Consider the following 19,437-nt stretch of genomic DNA (forward strand, 5'->3'; position numbering starts at 1 on the left):
CCACAGCTCAACCTTTGCAAAGCTTTTGGCCACTTGTGCAGAGCAAGAATATATAGAGATAAAAAACACACAAAAAAAAAAAAACTATGAGAAATTCAGCAGATTCGTTTCATTACTGGACGACTTCACTAAAGAATATACATAAGAATATACTATAGGGCATACCAGACAAAGTGTACACACCTCTGTTAAAACAGCTTAGTGAAGTAAGAAAAAGTCTAAAAAAAAGACTTGCAACTGTTTCCATTTATATTGCAACTATAATTCAAGGAAAAGATTTATCAGATGAAAAAATGTAAAAAAGAAGAAAAGCAAACTGCAGTGATCTTCTTACATACATTTGCCCAGTCTAATACTTTCTTTTTCTGAAGCTTAGTCCAGTTGAAACTGTCTTTGTAGGACTTTCATCATATTTGCACACTTTCATTCTTTACCTAAAAGCCATAGTTTGGAGACAAGGATCAAAGTACAAAGGTATCAGTCAGGAGAGAAGTACTGTTTTTATTTTCCTCCACCAGATTTTACTGAGGGGAAAGCTCACCAGCTTTCCCTTCAGAAGCTGGTGAGCTGAAACATCTAGTGTGATACAAAAGCAAGAACAAAATACATCTGTAAATGGTAAAATACTTCTCTACAGCACTACATGTTTCAGTTTATCTAACAAAGTTTAATATCAGATAAAAATAAACTGAGTAAAAGCAAAAAGTGGTTTTCAAATGGTGCTCTCATTTAATACCTTCTGTTTGAGAGCAGAAATGTGATGTTATTTTACACGGGGTGACACACACCTGCCAAACCATCTTCTTTTTGGCCTCATTTATCTCACCAGTCCACATGTTTCCCTAACGATCATCAAGATGTTTTTGGCAAATATGAGATGAGCTTGTGTGGAGTTGTGAAATAATCACATTTTTGGAAAGTTACCAATGCCTGTGCTACACCTATTCCAATCTCATGCCTCACTGTAAAAGCCTGACAGCTTTTACACATGGAGTCCTTGCATCCTCCTCCCATTTCACATTAGGTTCAGGTTTGTCCTGCTTACTTTGAAACCCAATTTAAACACCAGCCAAATATCACAACTTTTCCATAAAATAATAACTTCACATAAATGTAGGAACAGAACGTTGCATAGTTTAACCGTATGCAAAGTGCAAAGCAAACTGCAATACAATTCAAAACAAAGAAAGGGAAAGTCAGTGGCACATACCGTAGCAGCGATGTCAAACTGATGATGACGTGGCAGCATCAAAGTTCAGCATCAATCTAATAACAATGTGAATTCACAATATCTGCTAGAAACACAAATGGCCTTATGATCGTGAAAGCGCCTGAACACTTCATGGACATTTTCTGGTGTGCTTGAGCTGAGACAAGATGCATAAACTAAAGCGTAATAGAGCCTTATCTACTGTAAAGCAGACATGTCTTTATTGTATGTTTCACTTGTTGAACATTTCTCTGCCGTGTCGCTGAACTCATAAAGAGCTCTCAACTGTGATGTTTTTTCTCTGGTTCCTAACAGCCTGAGTCTTGGCCTGTGTTGCAGGAGGAGGACCCGGGCGACGGGCGCTTCAGCTTCCCCGGGTACGGCATGGGTCCTGCCTGCCTGCAGGCCAAGGATGGCATGGCCATCAAGGGCAACAACAACAACGCCCCGACCTCGGCGCCGCCCGAGAAGAGTATTGAGGAGATGAAGAAGCTGTTCATCGGCCGGGCCAAGCGCATTGACACAGTGTCCCGCGTGGCCTTCCCGCTCGTCTTCCTCATTTTTAACATTTTCTACTGGATCACTTACAAGATCATCCGCAGCGAGGACATCCATAAGCAGTAGCCGAACAGAGGAAATGGGCGACAGTGACGTGAAGCAAAGAAAGCAGCAAAACAAATTAAAAATATGAGACAAAGATGACTCCGAAGCAGATATTATTGCCCCTCTTTTCCAGCCACACCTCTTGTCCTCTTCTTTCACCCTCTTTCTCTTTGGTCAAAGATTTGCTGCTTTTTGTGGCCCCTCCTTTGAGCCCCATTTGACCAAACCGTTTGAAGCTTTTTATTGCTTTTTCCTACCTTTCTTGCCCTCTTCCTGAATCCCAGACCCTTTTTCCCGTCTCTTTAAAACCCCTTAACAGTCCGGACCAGTGCAATAGCAATGCAGTAAAATGCATGATATATGAATGTGGCAATATACTGAAGACGAAACGTGAAAAAAATAAACCTAAACTTTCCAAGACACACCCAGGAAACAGTTTGGGAGTGAACGGACTGGAACAAAAGGAGACAAAAAGATCTTGTATTTAATTTTAGCTTTTTTGTGAAGACAGAAATATAATTCTATACGAAAATATGACGTAGGGATGGATGGGGTGGGAAAGGTGCAAGAGGCATACAGCAGTGTAATATACTTATTTATCATAATTGGAAGATATATGGACCATGTCTCCAAGGGTGGACATCTGGAACAAAGGATGTTTAACCCCAAAAAAAGAAAAGAAAGATGGCGGTTCAGTGCTTCCACTAAATGAATTGATGCAAGGATCATGCATTCTATATATCTAGATTTGCTTCAAACATGTATTGCAAGCACTTGTCAGAGCTTTCCCTCCCTCCTGCTGCCAACGCCACAAAAACTGCAGAGACACTTGAAGTTTGTCGCTGCTGCTGGACTAAGAAAATAAAATGAATACAAAACACACAAAAAAAAATAACGGACACCCAGAGCTGATTAATACCTGTGATCAACATCTATCAGTTCTTAATTACTTTCACTCTGCATTGTTGTGGTTTTTCTTGTTTCGTTGTTGTTTTCTTTTCTTTCTTTCTTTCTTTCTTTCTTTCTTTTTTTACTATAAATACTAATTAATATATGTGCCAACTAAACTTGTCACTTGTGGCTGTGTGACGCTCGTCATCTCTGACTTGTTCATCTGGAGGGAGGGCGAGCAGTTTGATGTCTTTTGTTTTGATCACTGAGATTTCAGTTTGACGCCATTAGCCGAAGAAAGACCAGCTCGATCCTTGACCGGAGTAAAAAAACGCAGATTCTGATTCATTTTCCTTTGCTGTTATTGGTTGGGACTGGAACATTCACATTGTTTACATCTTTGCGCTTCCTTGCTTCAACCCTGCCTCAATGTGACGCCAACATCCCCCACGCATCCTGATCCTGAGCAAGAGGACAAACGTCTTAAATCATACGTAAAACATCGAACTTTACGAGCATCTCATCCACATGGACCAACTGTAGCTGTGAACTTCATGGAACTGCATCGTCACACACAGACTGCAACACCTGGATTTATTTCACCACACTGGATGGGATTTGATCAGTCAGGCTGGTTGATGTGATCGATTGATAATTTTGCTTTGCACCAGGCTTCTCTATGCAATGGTCAGTATATGCAATTTTAATTTTTTACTTCTTCACTGCTCTTCCATCTCAAGTGGTTACACTTTAACGATTAGAGGTGAGAATGCCAAGGTATTGACCTCTATAAGGCACTTTTGGCCCCAAAGCATGCAGATGCCTGCATGAAAAACTGATCTGTAAAAAGAAATAGACTGAGCCAAATCTGACTAGATATTAAGATTTAATGCACAAAAGATTATTACGTCTGCATATTTTACGCAGAGTATCCCTAAGTGTTTTTATGCTTTGAAAATGTTTAAAAATGCTACATTTCTGGGAAATTACCAGTTTTTTTAGCAAAGAAAAATCTAAAATTTACCTGAGAGATGTAGTTACTGTTGTAACATTATTTATGAAAGAGATTTATTTATTCTAATGACATAAAATGTCTTTTAGCACCTAGAAAAACAAAAAAAAAATGGCTCAAATATGTATGAATTGAGGAAAATCACTGGCTTAGCATCATTAGCCAGGAACCATATTGTGTCTAGTTTTGTTGCCAGGTTTTACTCATGAAAAGTAAGACCGATCACTCATTGTTATCATGCTCTAAGATTGATACATTGACACACATACATTATATTTTCAGATACTTATTTTCTGTATGGAACTGAAAAAAACATGGTGCCCTGGGAATATTAGAGCCTTTTGTAATGTTCCTGTTATGTGCCATATACATTTGAAGAATATAAGGTTCACTTCATGCTACATTATATATTTATAGCTTATGCAGTTTTTACTTGTAGAACACATTTTCTGAATATCCTAAAATAGATCTGATGGTACAGGTTATCTGTCATATCCAAAATCTGTTTTATCCCATCATGAATATATCCCAGGCTTTGTGAATGAAGGTATGCAAACTGATCTGAAGGGCTATGCCACTCATTGACTCCTTCATTCTGATTCTAGATTTTAAAATAAACAGTGCCATAAAAAACACACATCACCCAAAAATACTATGCATTTCATCCAAAATACATTTTTCTAAAATGCCTGAACCTCTCTGAGTCTTGGTTAAAGTTTGGTTAAAGGTCGTCCATGTTTCATTGATAACTGAAAGGCCAGGCTGCAGGGACAAGACATTAAGCAGAGACACCCAGACCCGTCTCTTTCCAGCGTCTCAACTCTGGGGGGACGCTCAGAGTCGAGAAAATCCTTCGCCAACCCAAACCCTAATTCCAGCTGACACCAAAACCGTCTTGATTAGTTTTAATGCTGAGAAGTAATTAGCTTTCAGGTTGGCTCCTCAATGAAAGCCAAAAACACTTATGATTCGGGTCTGACCTACGTAGATATGACATAGGTACATAGAAAAAAAACTTTATTTGTCAGGTGGCACATTTTCTACTGCTTATTGTGATAAACAGTCAACAGAGACTGGAGATTTGCTGGAGATTGTAAGAAAATATGGCTGTACAAGCTGGCTGTGTTGAACTGAGATCCTTTAAAACATTATGAAACCTCTGTGCCAAATAATGAGCTTTAACTGCTTCTTGACTCAATTTGTTTACAACTAAAATAAGAGTGCAGTGGGGTTGTTGCTAACTAAATAATTTTGAAGCTTTTAATAAAACAGTCCATCTGAAACCAAAAATAATGCATCAATATTGCTTAATTTCTGCAATTTATGATTTCAGAAAATTTAGTAGCAAAGAAAAGTACACACACTTTGTAAGCATTTGAGCTATGTTTGAAATCACCAGAGGTTTTTAAGGCCTTTTGGTAAAAGCAGTAAGATTCAAAGGAAGACCTGGTTTAAGTCAAGAACTTTGCAACAGTCCTTCCTTTTGACCAAACGTGATGATGACGGTGATGATGGTTTGACAACATCACGTTTCCAACAATCCAAACTTCCTCTGCAGTCACAGTAGAGATGTTTTATTCAGGCTCAAAATTCACATCAAACCTCAACAACCAGAATTTGTCACTAATAAACTGAAATGCTTAATGAGTGAGGGGAAACAGTAAATGTCAAATAAATCCTGGAAGGTTCATTTTAATATTATAAAGTCCCAAAACATTTTTTTTTCAACGTGTAGCCTATTTGCAAATAAGTTTAAAAACATATTGTGGGATTTTCAGAGAATCATGAAATGTTTTATGTCTAGTCAAAGTGGCAGCTTCTGTAAGATAAACAGTTTAGCTTTAACATAATATAAAAAATATTAATTCATTATTCAAAAGGTTGATTTTCGGGCTAATCTGGAACTATGGAACTGAATTCTTTATCTCTCCGTGTATTAATGCCTTTCTGAATAAAACTGAAACCAGAATAAGAAACCTGAGAAACGAGCTCCGTCTCATTAGAAACTAATTTTTTTCTTCTGTGCCATAAACACTCCAACTTGAAGCACTTGTGTTCATGAGCCAGCATCCGTTTTCCTGGAGCACACACACACACATCTTCTCGTGCCATATCGGGGTTGAATATGCAACCAAAAAACAATACAAAGAAAATGAACCTACAAGCATATCATGAATTTTTCAATCACTTTACATCATTCATGAGCCTTTCCTCTAGCATCGCTCCTCTGTGTATCATAACTTCTTCATCATCAGCCTCATATTATCGTATTAGTCATTGATTATAATGTAATGGTTGGAGTTGCAAATGGTATAATATGTAAAAAATAAAAATATTGGGTTTATATTGCATCATATTGGAAAAGAATAAGAAAGATAAGTTTATCAAGAAGGATAAGTTAATTAAACTTTCATTTCTAGGCCGGATTTTAAAGAAGCACGGTTTAATATTTTGATGGTTATTGATTTCGAGGGGTTTTTTTTTTTGCTTGTGTTTTAGTGTATGTATTATACAATCTGACGCCCAGAGGGAAAAGGAAAAATACAGTGAAACCTGAATTGCTGTGAATTAATGGAATTACTATTATTCATTTATTGATCTTCTTTGCAAAAGTTGGAATGGCCTTAATTTTGCTTTACTGCTTCTATTGTGTCTGGCACAAAGTGCAGCTCTTTTTAATTTGCTAAATTTCTGATGCTAATTATGGCGCTTATATAAGCTGAGAGTGCACATCGAAGCAAGGTGAAAAAGTTCTGCGAATTCTGTTTATTTTTCATTAATCTGAGAAACTATATTTTGCATGAATATAAATAAAAATGGCAGATATTTTGGCTTGTACAAAAAATGTGAAGCAATTTGAAGATGAAAAAAAGAATGTACTGTTTCTGCTGTATCTGTATATATCTGAATATTTATTAAAAAAAATGTCATACTACTAATTCTATTAACGATTAAAGGTTTTCTGGACAAAAATCTCTTTACCTGTTTTTGAACATTGTCAAGATTGTTGGAGTTGGATCTTCTGCTTTCTGTTACTCGACTCAAGGATCTGTGTAATCATTAAAGAAAAAAGTATTAAAAATCGCAAATAAAAGTTTCCTGTCAGGTGTCTTTATTCTTTAAGCAGAGTGAGACTTTCTGCTCAAACTACAATGTAAATTAACCCCGTCTGATATTAATATTTAATGTTTTCTATTTCAAATTAATATTTGAAACAAGCAGTAGGCAAATAGTATCACAGCTCTTAAGCTGCTTAACATTTTGTCAGATTACAACCACAAACTTTAATGTATTTTATAAATCATAACACACAGTAGTTCATAACTGTAGAATAAATAGAATACAATTTTGGCTTTCTAAATTGCTTCTTACCTTGCCATGAACGTATGTTTAACATTTGTCACTAACCATTCAGCACAAAGTTCCTCTAGTTGGATGAGACCAAACCTGAACATGCTGTGCTCGCTTCAGGGAAACTGATCGGAGTTTAGAAAATAAATGGCGCTAAGTGCGTGGAAATGAATGAAGAAATCTTTTTAAAGGCAGTAAGAGACTTAAGGAGACAAACATATTCTAAACATGCAACGTTGAGATGGAGAAACTGCAGCAAAAGAGCGACAAAGATTTCCAAGTCCAGCGCGCAGGAAGCAACACGGTGCAAACGGGCACGTCAGAGCTCAATTTGGTCTCTTCTTCCACTGCTTGTTTTAAGCGTGATGCTGATTAAAAGCTGAAAACAAGAAATCAGTGAAGACAGTTGATCAGAAAGCAGAACCAGCGCGTCGCAGTTGGTTTTGTCGGGATTCTGCCATCACCAGGACAGATGAGCGCTTCAGCTCCCTCCGACTCCAGCCAGAGTAACTGGTTTCCTGCAGAAAATCAATGCTAATCATTTAGATGGAGGCTCTTCTAATACATCTGAAGAGCCTCTTGAAAGTCAGTGCACTCGACTAAGAAATGAAACTCTCTGTAATTCCTGTCTGTTTTCCAGCGCAAGCATCAAAACGCCCAGCTGATTGTTTGTGATCCCGATAATTAGATGTGCAGTAATCCTCTAAGAGGAGGAGCAGGAGCCGAGAGCAGGACGACCAGATGTACAAGCAGTGAAAACAATGTCAAATTATCCTGCTTTAATTACAATAACTTGAAATTTCCTAACGCATGTCTGTATTAAACGTTTAATATCCCAGATCAGTTTGCAGTATTTCAGCTGAGATGCAGTACCTTTAAGACGACAGTAGGCGTCACTGTTGGACAGAAGAAGTTTGTGAGGTTTTCAGAGTCTGTAGCTTTAAACGGAAACAAAAAATGGATCCAGATGTTCACATACCTGAGCACCTTCCCACCTGGGAACGTTTCCTTTTCATTTGCGTCTTTTGAAATAAAACCAGTTCATATCCGTCTCATGCAGTTACATACCAAAAAGAAATAATTCTTTAGATTCACAATATGTTGAAATGTATTTTATTTTAGATTATGGTTTACAGCTGATGAAAACCATAAACAGATATTTGTCCCCCGATTACTTTTCGTAGGAGAACTTTGGACAAAAATCTGTATAAAATAATCTTGCTGCGTTAACTAGGAAGCTTTGTATACATAGATTTTAGGCAGATAAAAACCAGACCAAGTTAAAACAGTAAATCGCTTTTAATTTAGTTCTCTCATCGGCATGTGAGCTTATTTTCCAGATGACAAATGAAGTGCATCGGTAGTACAAGTCTGACAGGTTTTGATACATGCTCCATTCAGACAACATTACTAAAATAAAACTACAACATTTCAGCTCTTTGACCTGATAGAATAAAAAGACAGATCCATCGCTAGATACAACGGTGGCAGCAATACACAGGATTGCCCAAGCAGTAAAAGTACACGTTCCTTTAAGAAACAGGGAGAGAGAACGCGAAACATCTGGGTTTACAAATCCCCAATTCAAGTAGTATTTACCCTTTTTCATGTGTTTGTGTGTTCTGATTTGACAAATTCAAGTTTAGCAATGAAAAATGGCAAAAAAAAGGTTGACTAAAAGTCCAGGTAAAAACACGTGAAAGCAATAAAAACCATCCAGGGCTGATCCAACTGCAGAGCTGGTTACGTCTCCTGCACAAACCGATGTCTGGATTCAGGAGGGAGCGCCATCAGAATGAGAGGAAACAGCTGTTCACCGGAGGAGCGACTCAGCTTCAGGAGAAAATGCAGACAGCAGTTATGGTGGATTCATTCTGGTTTCTCTAGACCAGAACAAAAAAAACAAAAAAACATTCCAAGAGTTTTTTGGTGGGGGTTAAAAGTTGAGACGGCGAACTTGCAAAGCATTCAGAACTCCTTGTGTGGGAATGCTAAAAACTGCCGTCTGCATTAGCACTCCTGTCTCTTTAAATGAGTCTCAGCATCCAACAGTTTTCCCCCTGAACAGTAAAGATGAGTCCCTGGAGCGTGGAAAAGCAGGACTCTGCTGTGGGACAGGCGGCGGGATGGGGAGGTTTGTGTTGGAAGGGGAGCGGCTTTGGAACTCTGCCGCCTGAATTCAGCAGATGTGACTTGATGTTTAAAAGTTTGACCAAAAACTTGAGCCGAAAACATTTAGGAGACAGAAAAATGCAGAAATGAATCAGAAGTCAGGCAACGCATGAGCAGCAACCCAAATTCTTGACTCCAAATCCATAATTCCTGCCGATGTTCCCTCCTGGATTTAAGGGGAGGTTGTTTTTTTTTTTTTTTTTTTTTTTTTTTTTAAATTAATTTAGCTTTTTCCAATCAGTTCCTGTTGAAGAAAACTCAAAAACCAGTAAAGACTGACTCCAGACGGTTGATCCAACTCCGGGTGGTTTTACTGACGAGGTGCAGAGTAGCGCCCCTCTGCGTTCCCGGCGCCCCGTCCAGAACCAAAGCTGGGTTTCTGTGACATGCCGCCGCGAGTCGGGGGTCCCCTGGGTCCCCCGCCGCCTCCAATTCGCTCTCTGGGGCCGCCGGGGCCCCCTGGACCACGGGGCCTCATGTCTCGCCTGTCGCCCTCTCTGGCCGACCGGGTTTTCTTCTCCTCCACGTTTAGACGGACATCACCTCTGAACTTGATGGGCTGATGGAGACAACAGATGAGATTATAATCCAGGTAGAACAAAGCTCAGCCTCCCCTCAGACTAAAAGCTGCCTCTCTTACTCTGTTGCTGAGGATTTTCTGTACAGGTTCAGAATCGTCAAACACCACAAAGCCGAAGTTTGGGAGCTTCCCTCCGCTGTTGATCCGCAGCTCCAGGACGTTCCCGTACTCTGGGGGTAGAAAGGTCACATTTTTCCATTAATAAAATAATTTTTAATGCAATTCAGCTGTTTAGGCTTCTGACAAATACAACTAGACCCTTTCCAAGCCAGTGCCTTACTGAGAAGCTTTGAAACTACTGTCCTTAATCATGATTAATCAATTGGAGAAAAAAAAAAAAGTCAGTTTATTAATCGATTAAGGAATTGCCATGTTGCTTTTAGGCAATGAAATTCAACATATTTATTTTCTTATTGTATCTTATACATCTTGTATAAAAAAATCCACAAAACACGCCACTTTTCTTTAATCCAATTAATTGCCAGAATGATCAATTAATCAAAAACTAAAATAATATTTAGTTGCAGCCTTTCTGTGCTCTTGCTAAACTGTTAGTTCTATTAAAGCTGCCGTTGACGTTTTGCTCCAACTTACGTTCGAAGAACTCCTTCAGTTCCGTCTTATCCACGTCATGCGGGACGTTTCCCACGAAGAGCTGGTGGGCGTCTGGGTACCGGACCATCCTGCGGCCCTCCACCTCACCCTGCTCACCTTCACGAACTGAAACATGAACAGGAAACGGCTAATTAAAATATACAAACGAGACCTCAAACCAGCTGCGTTTCCTGTCAGATCGTGAATCTGAAGTGCTGTGTGGCGTCGGGCCGGCCGTACCTGGCCTCGGCCCCCTGTTGGGGGGTGGAGGGCCGCCGGGCCGCTGCTCTCTCGGCCTCTGGTCCCTCTGCGGTCTCTGTGCTGTCTGGGTCTCTGGCTTTCCTTCCACTCTTGGCTGCAACAGAACAGGTTTTTATTAGACCAGGTTTGGATTTAGGAAAGAAATGAATCATTACTTGAATGTTCTTCAGTTAGTTTTAGGCTAATAAACATGCAAGTAAAAAAAAAAAAAGGTAAAGCTGACAAAATAAAGGGTCCAGAATGAGCTGCTACAGCCGAACTGGGGAGAAAGGAATATTCTGCTGATCAAATCTGTGACATTTTATGAGGCAGATTTACCAAAACCGAACAATTGGAAGACCAGCAAGATTTTTTTTTGTTTGTTTATTAATGGAGAATGCTTACAGAATGTGTCAAACATTCTGCTTTGAAAATTTGAGATGTGAAGCTTCTGCATTAACAGGTTTATTTGTGCAGATGTCATGACTGCATAAAAGGGATCGTCTGTTTTTCTGTCCACACAGTTTTGGTACAACAGTCTGATACTTCACCTTTAAAAAAAAGCTGCCTGCATTTCTTTTCATGATATAAAGTCTTTTGTTTTATCAACACCTTTGAATATGCTTATGAGTGTAAACAGTCTAATGAGCTTATTCTGAAAGATTATTGATATAATCCACTGGTATCAGTAAATCCATTTCAAATACAAACATTTGATATTTTAATGCAAGAAACGGACCAGAAAGTCATCTCAGCTTTTTTCCAAATTATATTTAATTTTCACACGAGCCTCAACTTCTTTATACATCAAACTGACATTATGCATTGATAACATCAGCATTATGATAAAAACTCAACATACAAAACTAATAACTCAATGTGATTGGATCAAAGACTTAAAGAAGCTGACCAATAGAGTGCAAGTTAAACCCACCTGTGCTGTGGGAGTGGCTTTCACATGTGGAGGGAATCCTGAGACTGGGACAGCCCCACTGGGAGGGAGGTTCTTACTGGTAACCAGTGCCCAGGAGAACTGGTAAGGGAATAAAGAGTGAAAATAAGATTTCTAGCTTGCTAGAGCGTTTTCTCCGGTTCTTCCCACCTCCACACCTACCCTGTTTACCTCTTGAGCAGGGGGCGTGGCCTCAGCGGGCGCAGGCTCTGTGGTGGGGGTGGCGGCTGTGGAGGGGCTTTTCTCCGTCTGATCCTCAATCGTGAGCGCTTCCGTCTGCGTCTCCAGCATCACCTCTGCCTTCAGCTCCACCTCCGCAACCTCCGCCTCCTTCTCCGCCTCGTGCTCCGGTTCTGGGCTCACCGCGGCTTCTTCCTCCTCGTCACCAGGAGCCGCTGGTTCTGAACTGCAAAAAGATCATGTGGACGTTGGTTTGGAGCAGCCATCGGGGACTGTGCTGAGGTTTAGTGACGCATAGAACTACATTCTGGTACTCTATTATAGATGAGCTGCAGGGAAATTAACTAAAAACTAAACTTGTAAACCCAGGAAAACGGGTAAAACCGTACCAAGCTGTTGGGTCGTAGTAGGGGGCCAACTCCTCTGGGGCCACATCAGGGGACGGGACCCTCTCCAACTCCTCCACCTCATCTTCAGACTCTGAAAATAAGAGAAAGAATTTATAATCTTTAACTATATCTGAAGTCCATTTTATTATTTTTGCAAATTCCATTCAACCTTTTCCAAAACGTTTATTTTGAATTCCATTTTAGCCGTATTTAACAATATTAACCCAAAATCTATGAAATTATGGTGTGAATGAAAAAAAAAAGTTAGCTGATAGAGTTAAACATTTACCGTTATTCCGTTTACAGATATAACAAATTGCTGAGTTGTTTCACAAAATGTTAAAAAGTGTCTCCCCTTTATTTTAATAAAATGTATCGTATTACATAATATCTGCATCACAGAAATCACAAGGCCCCTTATTTATTATCACAATCCAAATGAGTCCAATATAAAAACAACTCATTGAATATTATTGAAAATCCTTTTCTAGTCATTATATTCAAAAAGTGAAATTAATACATTTTCCTGAAAATTACACAAAACCATTTTTTTAATATAACAATGTTTTTGACCTATGCAAATCTTAAGTTTGAGCATTTCTCCATTAGTCTCACAATAAATACAGCTTCTCATTTACCGTACCGATAATAAAGACTCATTATAGCATCTGTGAGGGAAGATAAAATGGAGGACTTCCTCAGTACTTCAGACAGAACCGCGGCTGCAGAATCTATAAAAAGAAAACGTTCGCACCTTCTGGAGGTTCAGAGTCCGAGTCGCCAAACACCTCGTCTTGGTAGCGAAACACGTCGTTGTGGACATAGAACTTATTTGCAACAGTACCCTGAAACAACGACGATAAAATAAACACCATAAAGAGTCAGGACGTTTTTACAGGCCACACAAAATCTGCAGCTGAAGGCGCGTGCGCCTCAGTCTGGGTGCCAACCTCGGGTGCCAGAACAAACGTCTGCATGAACTTCCTCATGGGCTGCATGTTGTTGGACAGCTCCCCCATCACCTGGACCACCACGCCTTCGTTCAGGGTGGCGTGGGCGTCCACGTGTCGGATCTTTGTGTGGCAATCACGGAAACTCAGAGCCATCACCCTCTTATGGATCTCCTGCAAGAAAAGACAGGAAGAAAAATCAAAGATTTGGACTTTCACTTATTGATTTAGTAGCAAGTAATTCTTTAGGATAACAGGGATAAAAGTGGAAATGCAGAGACATCTGTATTTGTGAATAAATGTGATTTTGGTCAAAATATCTCCATCTCTTTGTTAGAAGACGATTTAGGAAATTATAATAGATTCCAATTCAAAATGCTCAAAAATTTTATTTTAATCCGCTCAATTTTTTGAAAAAAAAAAAAAAATAATAATAATAATAATTTCAATAATTCTGACATTTCTTTAAATATAAACTGGTGAATTTTGATGCAGCATGGAGCCTTATAGAATTGCTTTAAATAAATGTTTTAAAATCACTTACATTCTTTTCCCCTTCTCAGGGAATCTCTAACTGTTTGAATAGAAAAATTGGTTTCTGGATTAAAAATCGACTCTTGACCCCAAAAGAAGGAAAGATTCACACCTCTATCTGTAGTGCAAAAGGTAATTCTAGTGTGAATCTCAATGTGGAAATAAGTCCTAAAATGTCTCCTGTTGGGTTACGCCACTTACAGCTTGGCCGTAAACGGCCTCCAGTGGTTTGCCGTTGCTGTCCAGGCCGCCGTGCACGTAAGACGAGTTCTTTCCATAAAACCTGAGGAAACAGACAAACGGGTTACTCAACAGGAAGGGAATTTAGAAAGCAGGATTTCTGTCTGGTCAAAGAGCAGCAGCTGGTGGTACCTGTGCAGGTAGTCTGGGGCCTGGTTCAGGAGTGTGTAATACTGTCGGACAAACTCTCGCCCGACCAGCTGGGCACTTGGCTTCTCCATCACCATTTCTTTGGTCGACTGGAAATCTCTGCAAGAACAAAGCAGACGAGATCGTCAATAAGTAAAGAAACCAGTTTAGTAAATGATCCAACAGATTAATGTTTTAATTAAAGTTTTGGTCACAGTAATATTAAAATTCAAACTGCAGCAGGCTGTTTGGATCCTGTTCTGATGACTCATCTACACCGACAGGCTCATCTGCAATCCCAGGAGTCATTTCCAGTGAAAATCACTTTGGTTAAAAACATCCACCCATTTCACACAAACATGTTACGTCTGACTCAATATGGCTTCTCTCTCTCTCTTTTTTTTTTTTTTTTATTTACTTGTTGGCCCAGTGGCACTCGCTGCGTTTCATCTGTAAAACTGACTGACAGCCGTTTATAACCACATCCTGGTGAAAACAACTTATAACCTGAACAAACTTAACATTTCTCCTCATCTGTTGTGTGAGAACGCAACTGGAAATGTTTTGGTCAGACTTTTTCCTGGCTGATTATTTCAGTATTTCCTCTTGGTTGTGAGGTGTTGATTGCAATTTCTGTCCTAAAGCTACAGAAAAAAAAACTGCAAAAGCTCTCCATCCAGGAAGTAGTTTCATTTTATATGACCACTTTGACTTTTACTGTAGAATTTGTTTTGCTCTGAAGGAAAAAAAAAAACTCTAGTTTACATTGCAGTTCTGTTCACCTTTTTTAGAACCAATGAGTTTTCCTTTAAATTCAATATTTGCAGTAAAAAGGCAGACTCTAATATTGCTGATGGAAGGATAGTTGGTAAAAAAACGAGGCATGCTTGAACAGAACGACATTCTTCTGAGCTGCAAAATGCAACCACAGCTCAGGCTGCCATCGAGAGCAAGTTGATACCCAGCTCAGTATCTGCTGGTTAAGCTGGAAAAATTACATTTACAAGTAAGAAGAAAGCCTCTCCTTGTGGGTTTTTGTCAGTATAATTAAAGCAGAAACCATTTAAGAGTTTTAAGCCAAAATCATTTTGATTTGTGAGCTGGAAACTCGTTTGGGTCCAAGAGCGTTTTTCTCCTAGCAGGGATGACGGTTTACAGACGACACAAAGTTATCAACTCCAGCAGTTCCATTACATCCACATAAAATAATGCAGACATACTTTTTTTTCCTAGTGGTCAAAGTCAGGCTGCAGCTTACATTTCAATCTTTCCATTTTTCCAGTAATATTAATAATGATGCCAGAACCTGAAAAAAAAAAAAAAAAAAAAAAACTTTGCTCCACCTAGGAACTGGCTGAAACGGACTTTCCAATATTTTGTAGTGTTTTCAAACAGCCAGTACTCAACACGCTGTTGCTAGGTAACCAAAGAGCGAGTGAGTTAGTTGATGCCATCAACCTTGCTTGGTTGAGCACCTTAAGTCTTAATCTGCCTACATCTCCCAGAATGCTGTGCAACAGCATTAGAGTTCAGTGAAATTATTGACAATTCTATCACCTTAATCTATTGACATTGATTATGTGTAACGCAATATATATTATTTATTTATTGCACAGGTCAGATGTTCCTGTATTTGTATAAAATATGGAACACCTACAATTGTTTCCATTTTTTTTCCTTTTGAACCAAAGGACTATTAAGCATTTTATGTTCTCCTAATGCAGCAGCCCTCGCACCATTGAGAGCAAAACATTGTTTTCCAGCGAAGTCAGCAGGTCAAACTGCTGCATCTTTAGATGATTGTAGGACAGATGTAGATCAGAGCAGCACTTTACCCACTGATGCCCCATCGACCTGCAACAGGAAGTCTGGAGTCCTGACTTCATTTCCTCCACTGTAACACTAACGATTCCCACCACTTCAACAATTCAAGGATACAAAATGTTATTGAATTGATGTCCCGTTACTTTCACAGGGCTTCATCACAATCGATTCAGCTTTGCGTAATGCACCAGAAGTCTTTACAATTTTCGCGCCGTTTGCTTAATGCACGATCTACAATGTTTTTACACGGATGGATTCCTGAAGCTACTCATTAACTGGAGCATTAGTGTAGTGCATGTTAAGTTGATTTGAACACATTCTCTAAAAAAATGCTCACAGTAAGACTGAGGAGTTAAAGCCCATCAAACCTTTGCAGGATAGGCAACGTTCTGTTTATTTGCTTGAAAGAAAAATAATCGTAGCTCCGCAAAACGACTAGTTTCTATGCACCACATGCTGCTAGAACATGTTATTCAGTAACCAAAACGAAATGTTCTCGTCGGCAACAAAGCCAAGAGCCATCTGGTGGTCTCAATGACTCCTTCCTTCACAGCCAGCGAACATCAACTGATCCGTACGGAAAGGCGCTTTGGGACTCGTGTGCAGTGAAATACAGCATGTTTCCATTCGCTTCGACTCCATTTATCCTCGTTTATATGAAATCAGCCTCATTTCCTCGGCGTGGTCAACAGTGCACCTACAGCACGCAGACAAAGGCCGCGCCATGCCGGCTGTGATGGAGCCGCTTACCCCGGCCTAGACACATGCAGGCCCCGCATACTGCGGGGACGTCGGGCCACTCAAGCGGCCGTTTCCAGATATAACTTGGCCTCACATGGCACGATGCCGCCATCGACCAAGGGGCTTAACAGCGACAGCTGTAGCCGCCTGCGGCCCCCAAACCTCGGCAGGAGGATCCCCAGCAGCACGTGTCCTGGACCGTCCCCGGCCACGCTCTCTGCTGCAGGCGACCAGAGCTTCCCCGATTTAGATTTTATTTTAACTATACAAGTTAAAATAAAATCCTACTTATTAAAACGCCACCAAAAATCTTATTTCGGACACGATGAAGATGATATAGACGGGAGGGAGTCACGATGGAGAGGCTAAATAGGAGCTAGAGAAGGGCGGTGGCTACTTCCTGGAGCGCAAAACCGAAACTGATGAATTTTTCAGATGCTTAATCCATATTAAACGATTATACCACTATTTTCAATACTTATAGGCTTAATTGTTTATAACCTGCAACACTATAAATTTAGAGCATTTTAACAGGGTAGCTTAATGACTTCCTACAAAAAAAATGCTATTAACCCTCACGTGAACCCAGAGTTTAGACAGAGCCCGACCCAGTTTAGTAAATAACCACGATAAGAGAAGAAACTGAAGTTGTTATTACGAGACATAAACAATCTGTAGATTGAATTAACTTACCAACTGGTCAGTAGTATTAAAAACTGTTGCCTTTCAATCGGTTGAGTCTTTGAATTGCCGTAAAGGCTGTCGGAGAGCTAGCGGCTTCACAACGTGCTAGAGTGCCCGGATACCGGTCTCACCTCCGCAACCGAACAACAAAATCCCGCCTCTTCAAACATTTCTAGCAAATGAAATTCGATGTTAAGGAAAATAAACCAATCGCTTGAGGGGACCACAAGGAGGGGCGCTAAACAAACCCAATCCACACGAGCAGAGGAAGGTGCGATGGTTTTAAGAACTGGCATACACCGATGTTGTTGAGCGGCGGCGCACCGGTGGGGTTTTCCCGCTTGGGGGCGACAAAAGCATTCGATCAAAGTTGAAATACGTTCGGTTCTTCACTGTCTCCGAAATGTTTGTGAATCCAGAAGCACATTTATATAGACATACGCGGTCTAAGTAGAAACGTTATGAATGCTATCCAGTGACTGCAAATAATGTGTAAATATCCAATTTTGAAATATAGATTTCCATCAAAAACTGCTAAGCTATTTAGGTGACCTGCTGTACCCTGCCTCTCACGATAATAAGCGGATGTAAACAACGGATGGAAGAATTTTCTATTAGGTTCATCATCAGGTTAAAAAAGTTATATTTATCCAAATGTTGTATGTACTATGTAAAGAATTAAATGCATCCAGCATTAAAAAAGTGGGTTTCAGTTGGAAAATTACTGAAAATCAGCAATGAAAATGTCATAAGAGCGCTGGCTTAAAATTTCATCTGCAGTTTTCTAAAGCAAACTATCGATTAGTATTATTGTAAAATAATTGATGATACCACTCTGAACATAACATTTCCCATCTTAGAAGTTAAATAACCTGCCATTATGAAAATGTGGAACAATTACTGTCCCATAAATATTGACTTAAAACAAGCCCATTTGTTGCTGAAAAGTTACTTGTAAGTTAGTTTTGTCTTTTTTCACATGTACAAATTTGCACTAGAAGCTACACCAAAAACTGGTAGGATTTTTTAAATTTATTTATTTTTTGCAGTGCTATTTCAGGTTAAAGGTTGTTCAAAATGCTCTAGTCAGAGCTAGGAACTAAATCCTAACAGGTGAGAATATGTGCTAAAACTAAACAAAAGATAAAGCTCACATTATATCCCTTTACATTTTTTAGAATGAATGATAGAAATATCAGGATTAATTGCCAATATAACATGATTTCAGTACTGCAGAAAAATTGTTTATGTAGACTTTAATTAATTTTCTGATTTTTATCAGAAATTTTGAGCTAAAAACATTAACATGAGTTTATTTTTGGATTTACACCCGCTTCCTTTATTGGTTTGCCCTTTCTGGGGCAGAATAAAGAGGCATTTATTTTTTCCCGTTGTGGCAGAGAGGAGGCACTGCATGCTTTATGGACGAGCACCAGAGGTTGTTTCACATTCCTGACTCTGGAGTCTGGATGAGCGGGTGGGGATGGTAACTGGGTGCTCTGGCTCTCCTTCCGCCGTCTCCCAGGGGACCATGTGCAACCTCAGTCGACCAGAAGAAATTTAAACACAAAAAGTCAGGAATGCTGGAGCAAAGGCACACAGAAACTCAGCCTAATAAGGCAGTATGTATGATGAGAACACAATGTCCTCACAGCCAGACAACATGAACACATCCTGCTTTGGTTAGTCTGTAACATTTATGAATATAATATTATGTTATTTGGACTTTATGACACAAATTACAATTCAGTAATGATTCACGATCACTTCAATGTTTTTGAAGTGATCGTCAGTACATTTTATGCAATCAATGAAATTCAAAATCTTTATTAGAGTAAAATTGTGACAAATCAAAATCTAACATCATGATTGACTGGAGCTTATGAAAACCATGACAGGTTTTCACATGAGTTGAGGTTTTTCCATCACCATGGGCTTCTTGGTGTCTTCTCTGGATTTTGTTCATCTTGATTGACCTGTTATATGGATAGCCATGCCTTTGTGAGTTTACAGTTGTGGCACATATTTTTGATCTTCACATGAAAAAATGAAAAGTTTTGGATATGGTTTTATAACCCAACTCTGCTGTAACCCTTTCCACAATTTCATAAAGAGCAGAGCAGACAGGTGAGTCTGATGCTGTTTGTTCACAAATGTTCCT

At 39.5% G+C, this 19,437-nt stretch overlaps 2 protein-coding genes across 5 annotated transcripts in view; one reads left to right on the forward strand and one right to left on the reverse strand.

The window, feature by feature from the left end:
• The window catches only part of glra1 (glycine receptor, alpha 1), a 123,906-nt gene extending 117,096 nt beyond the window's left edge, over nucleotides 1-6,810 (forward strand). For 2 of the 3 annotated variants that reach the window (XM_008420835.3, XM_008420837.3), the window contains one exon: nucleotides 1,550-6,810. In XM_008420835.3, coding sequence (XP_008419057.1) covers nucleotides 1,550-1,834 — 285 coding nt within the window. In that variant the 3' untranslated portion in view covers nucleotides 1,835-6,810. Of the gene's footprint in view, nucleotides 1-1,525 lie in introns of all 3 variants that reach the window. The other variant, XM_008420836.3, reaches the window with a different exon arrangement.
• A 1,537-nt stretch (nucleotides 6,811-8,347) lies between these two features.
• g3bp1 (GTPase activating protein (SH3 domain) binding protein 1) lies at nucleotides 8,348-17,440 on the reverse strand. 2 transcript variants are annotated; one of them, XM_008420839.3, is made up of 12 exons: nucleotides 17,286-17,440; nucleotides 14,031-14,147; nucleotides 13,860-13,941; nucleotides 13,125-13,298; nucleotides 12,929-13,019; nucleotides 12,175-12,265; nucleotides 11,777-12,011; nucleotides 11,588-11,686; nucleotides 10,654-10,768; nucleotides 10,414-10,539; nucleotides 9,880-9,989; nucleotides 8,348-9,798 (listed from the first exon to the last, which is right to left on the reverse strand). In XM_008420839.3, exons 2-12 carry the CDS (start codon nucleotides 14,123-14,125, stop codon nucleotides 9,550-9,552), a joined length of 1,467 nt encoding a protein of 488 aa, XP_008419061.1. In that variant the 5' UTR covers nucleotides 14,126-14,147; nucleotides 17,286-17,440; the 3' UTR covers nucleotides 8,348-9,549. The 2 variants fall into 2 exon arrangements, with proteins under 2 accessions (XP_008419061.1, XP_008419060.1); XM_008420838.3 differs by having other exon boundaries at nucleotides 11,768-12,011.
• Nucleotides 17,441-19,437: the final 1,997 nt, after the last annotated feature.

The sequence above is a fragment of the Poecilia reticulata genome, chromosome 10 (assembly GCF_904066995.2).
Source record: "Poecilia reticulata chromosome 10, P_reticulata-male-v2, whole genome shotgun sequence".
NCBI lineage: Eukaryota > Metazoa > Chordata > Actinopteri > Cyprinodontiformes > Poeciliidae > Poecilia > Poecilia reticulata.

Bases quoted from the DNA above. Each gene is read 5' to 3' on its own strand.
- g3bp1 (XM_008420838.3), bottom strand. From the start codon at position 14,125: ATGGTGATGGAGAAGCCAAGTGCCCAGCTGGTCGGGCGAGAGTTTGTC. The intron at 13,942-14,030 runs GTACCACCAGCT...CTGTTTCCTCAG, and splicing joins GCCCCAGACTACCTGCACAG to GTTTTATGGAAAGAACTCGT. The intron at 9,799-9,879 runs GTAAGAGAGGCA...TGTCTCCATCAG, and splicing joins AGAAAATCCTCAGCAACAGA to CCCATCAAGTTCAGAGGTGA.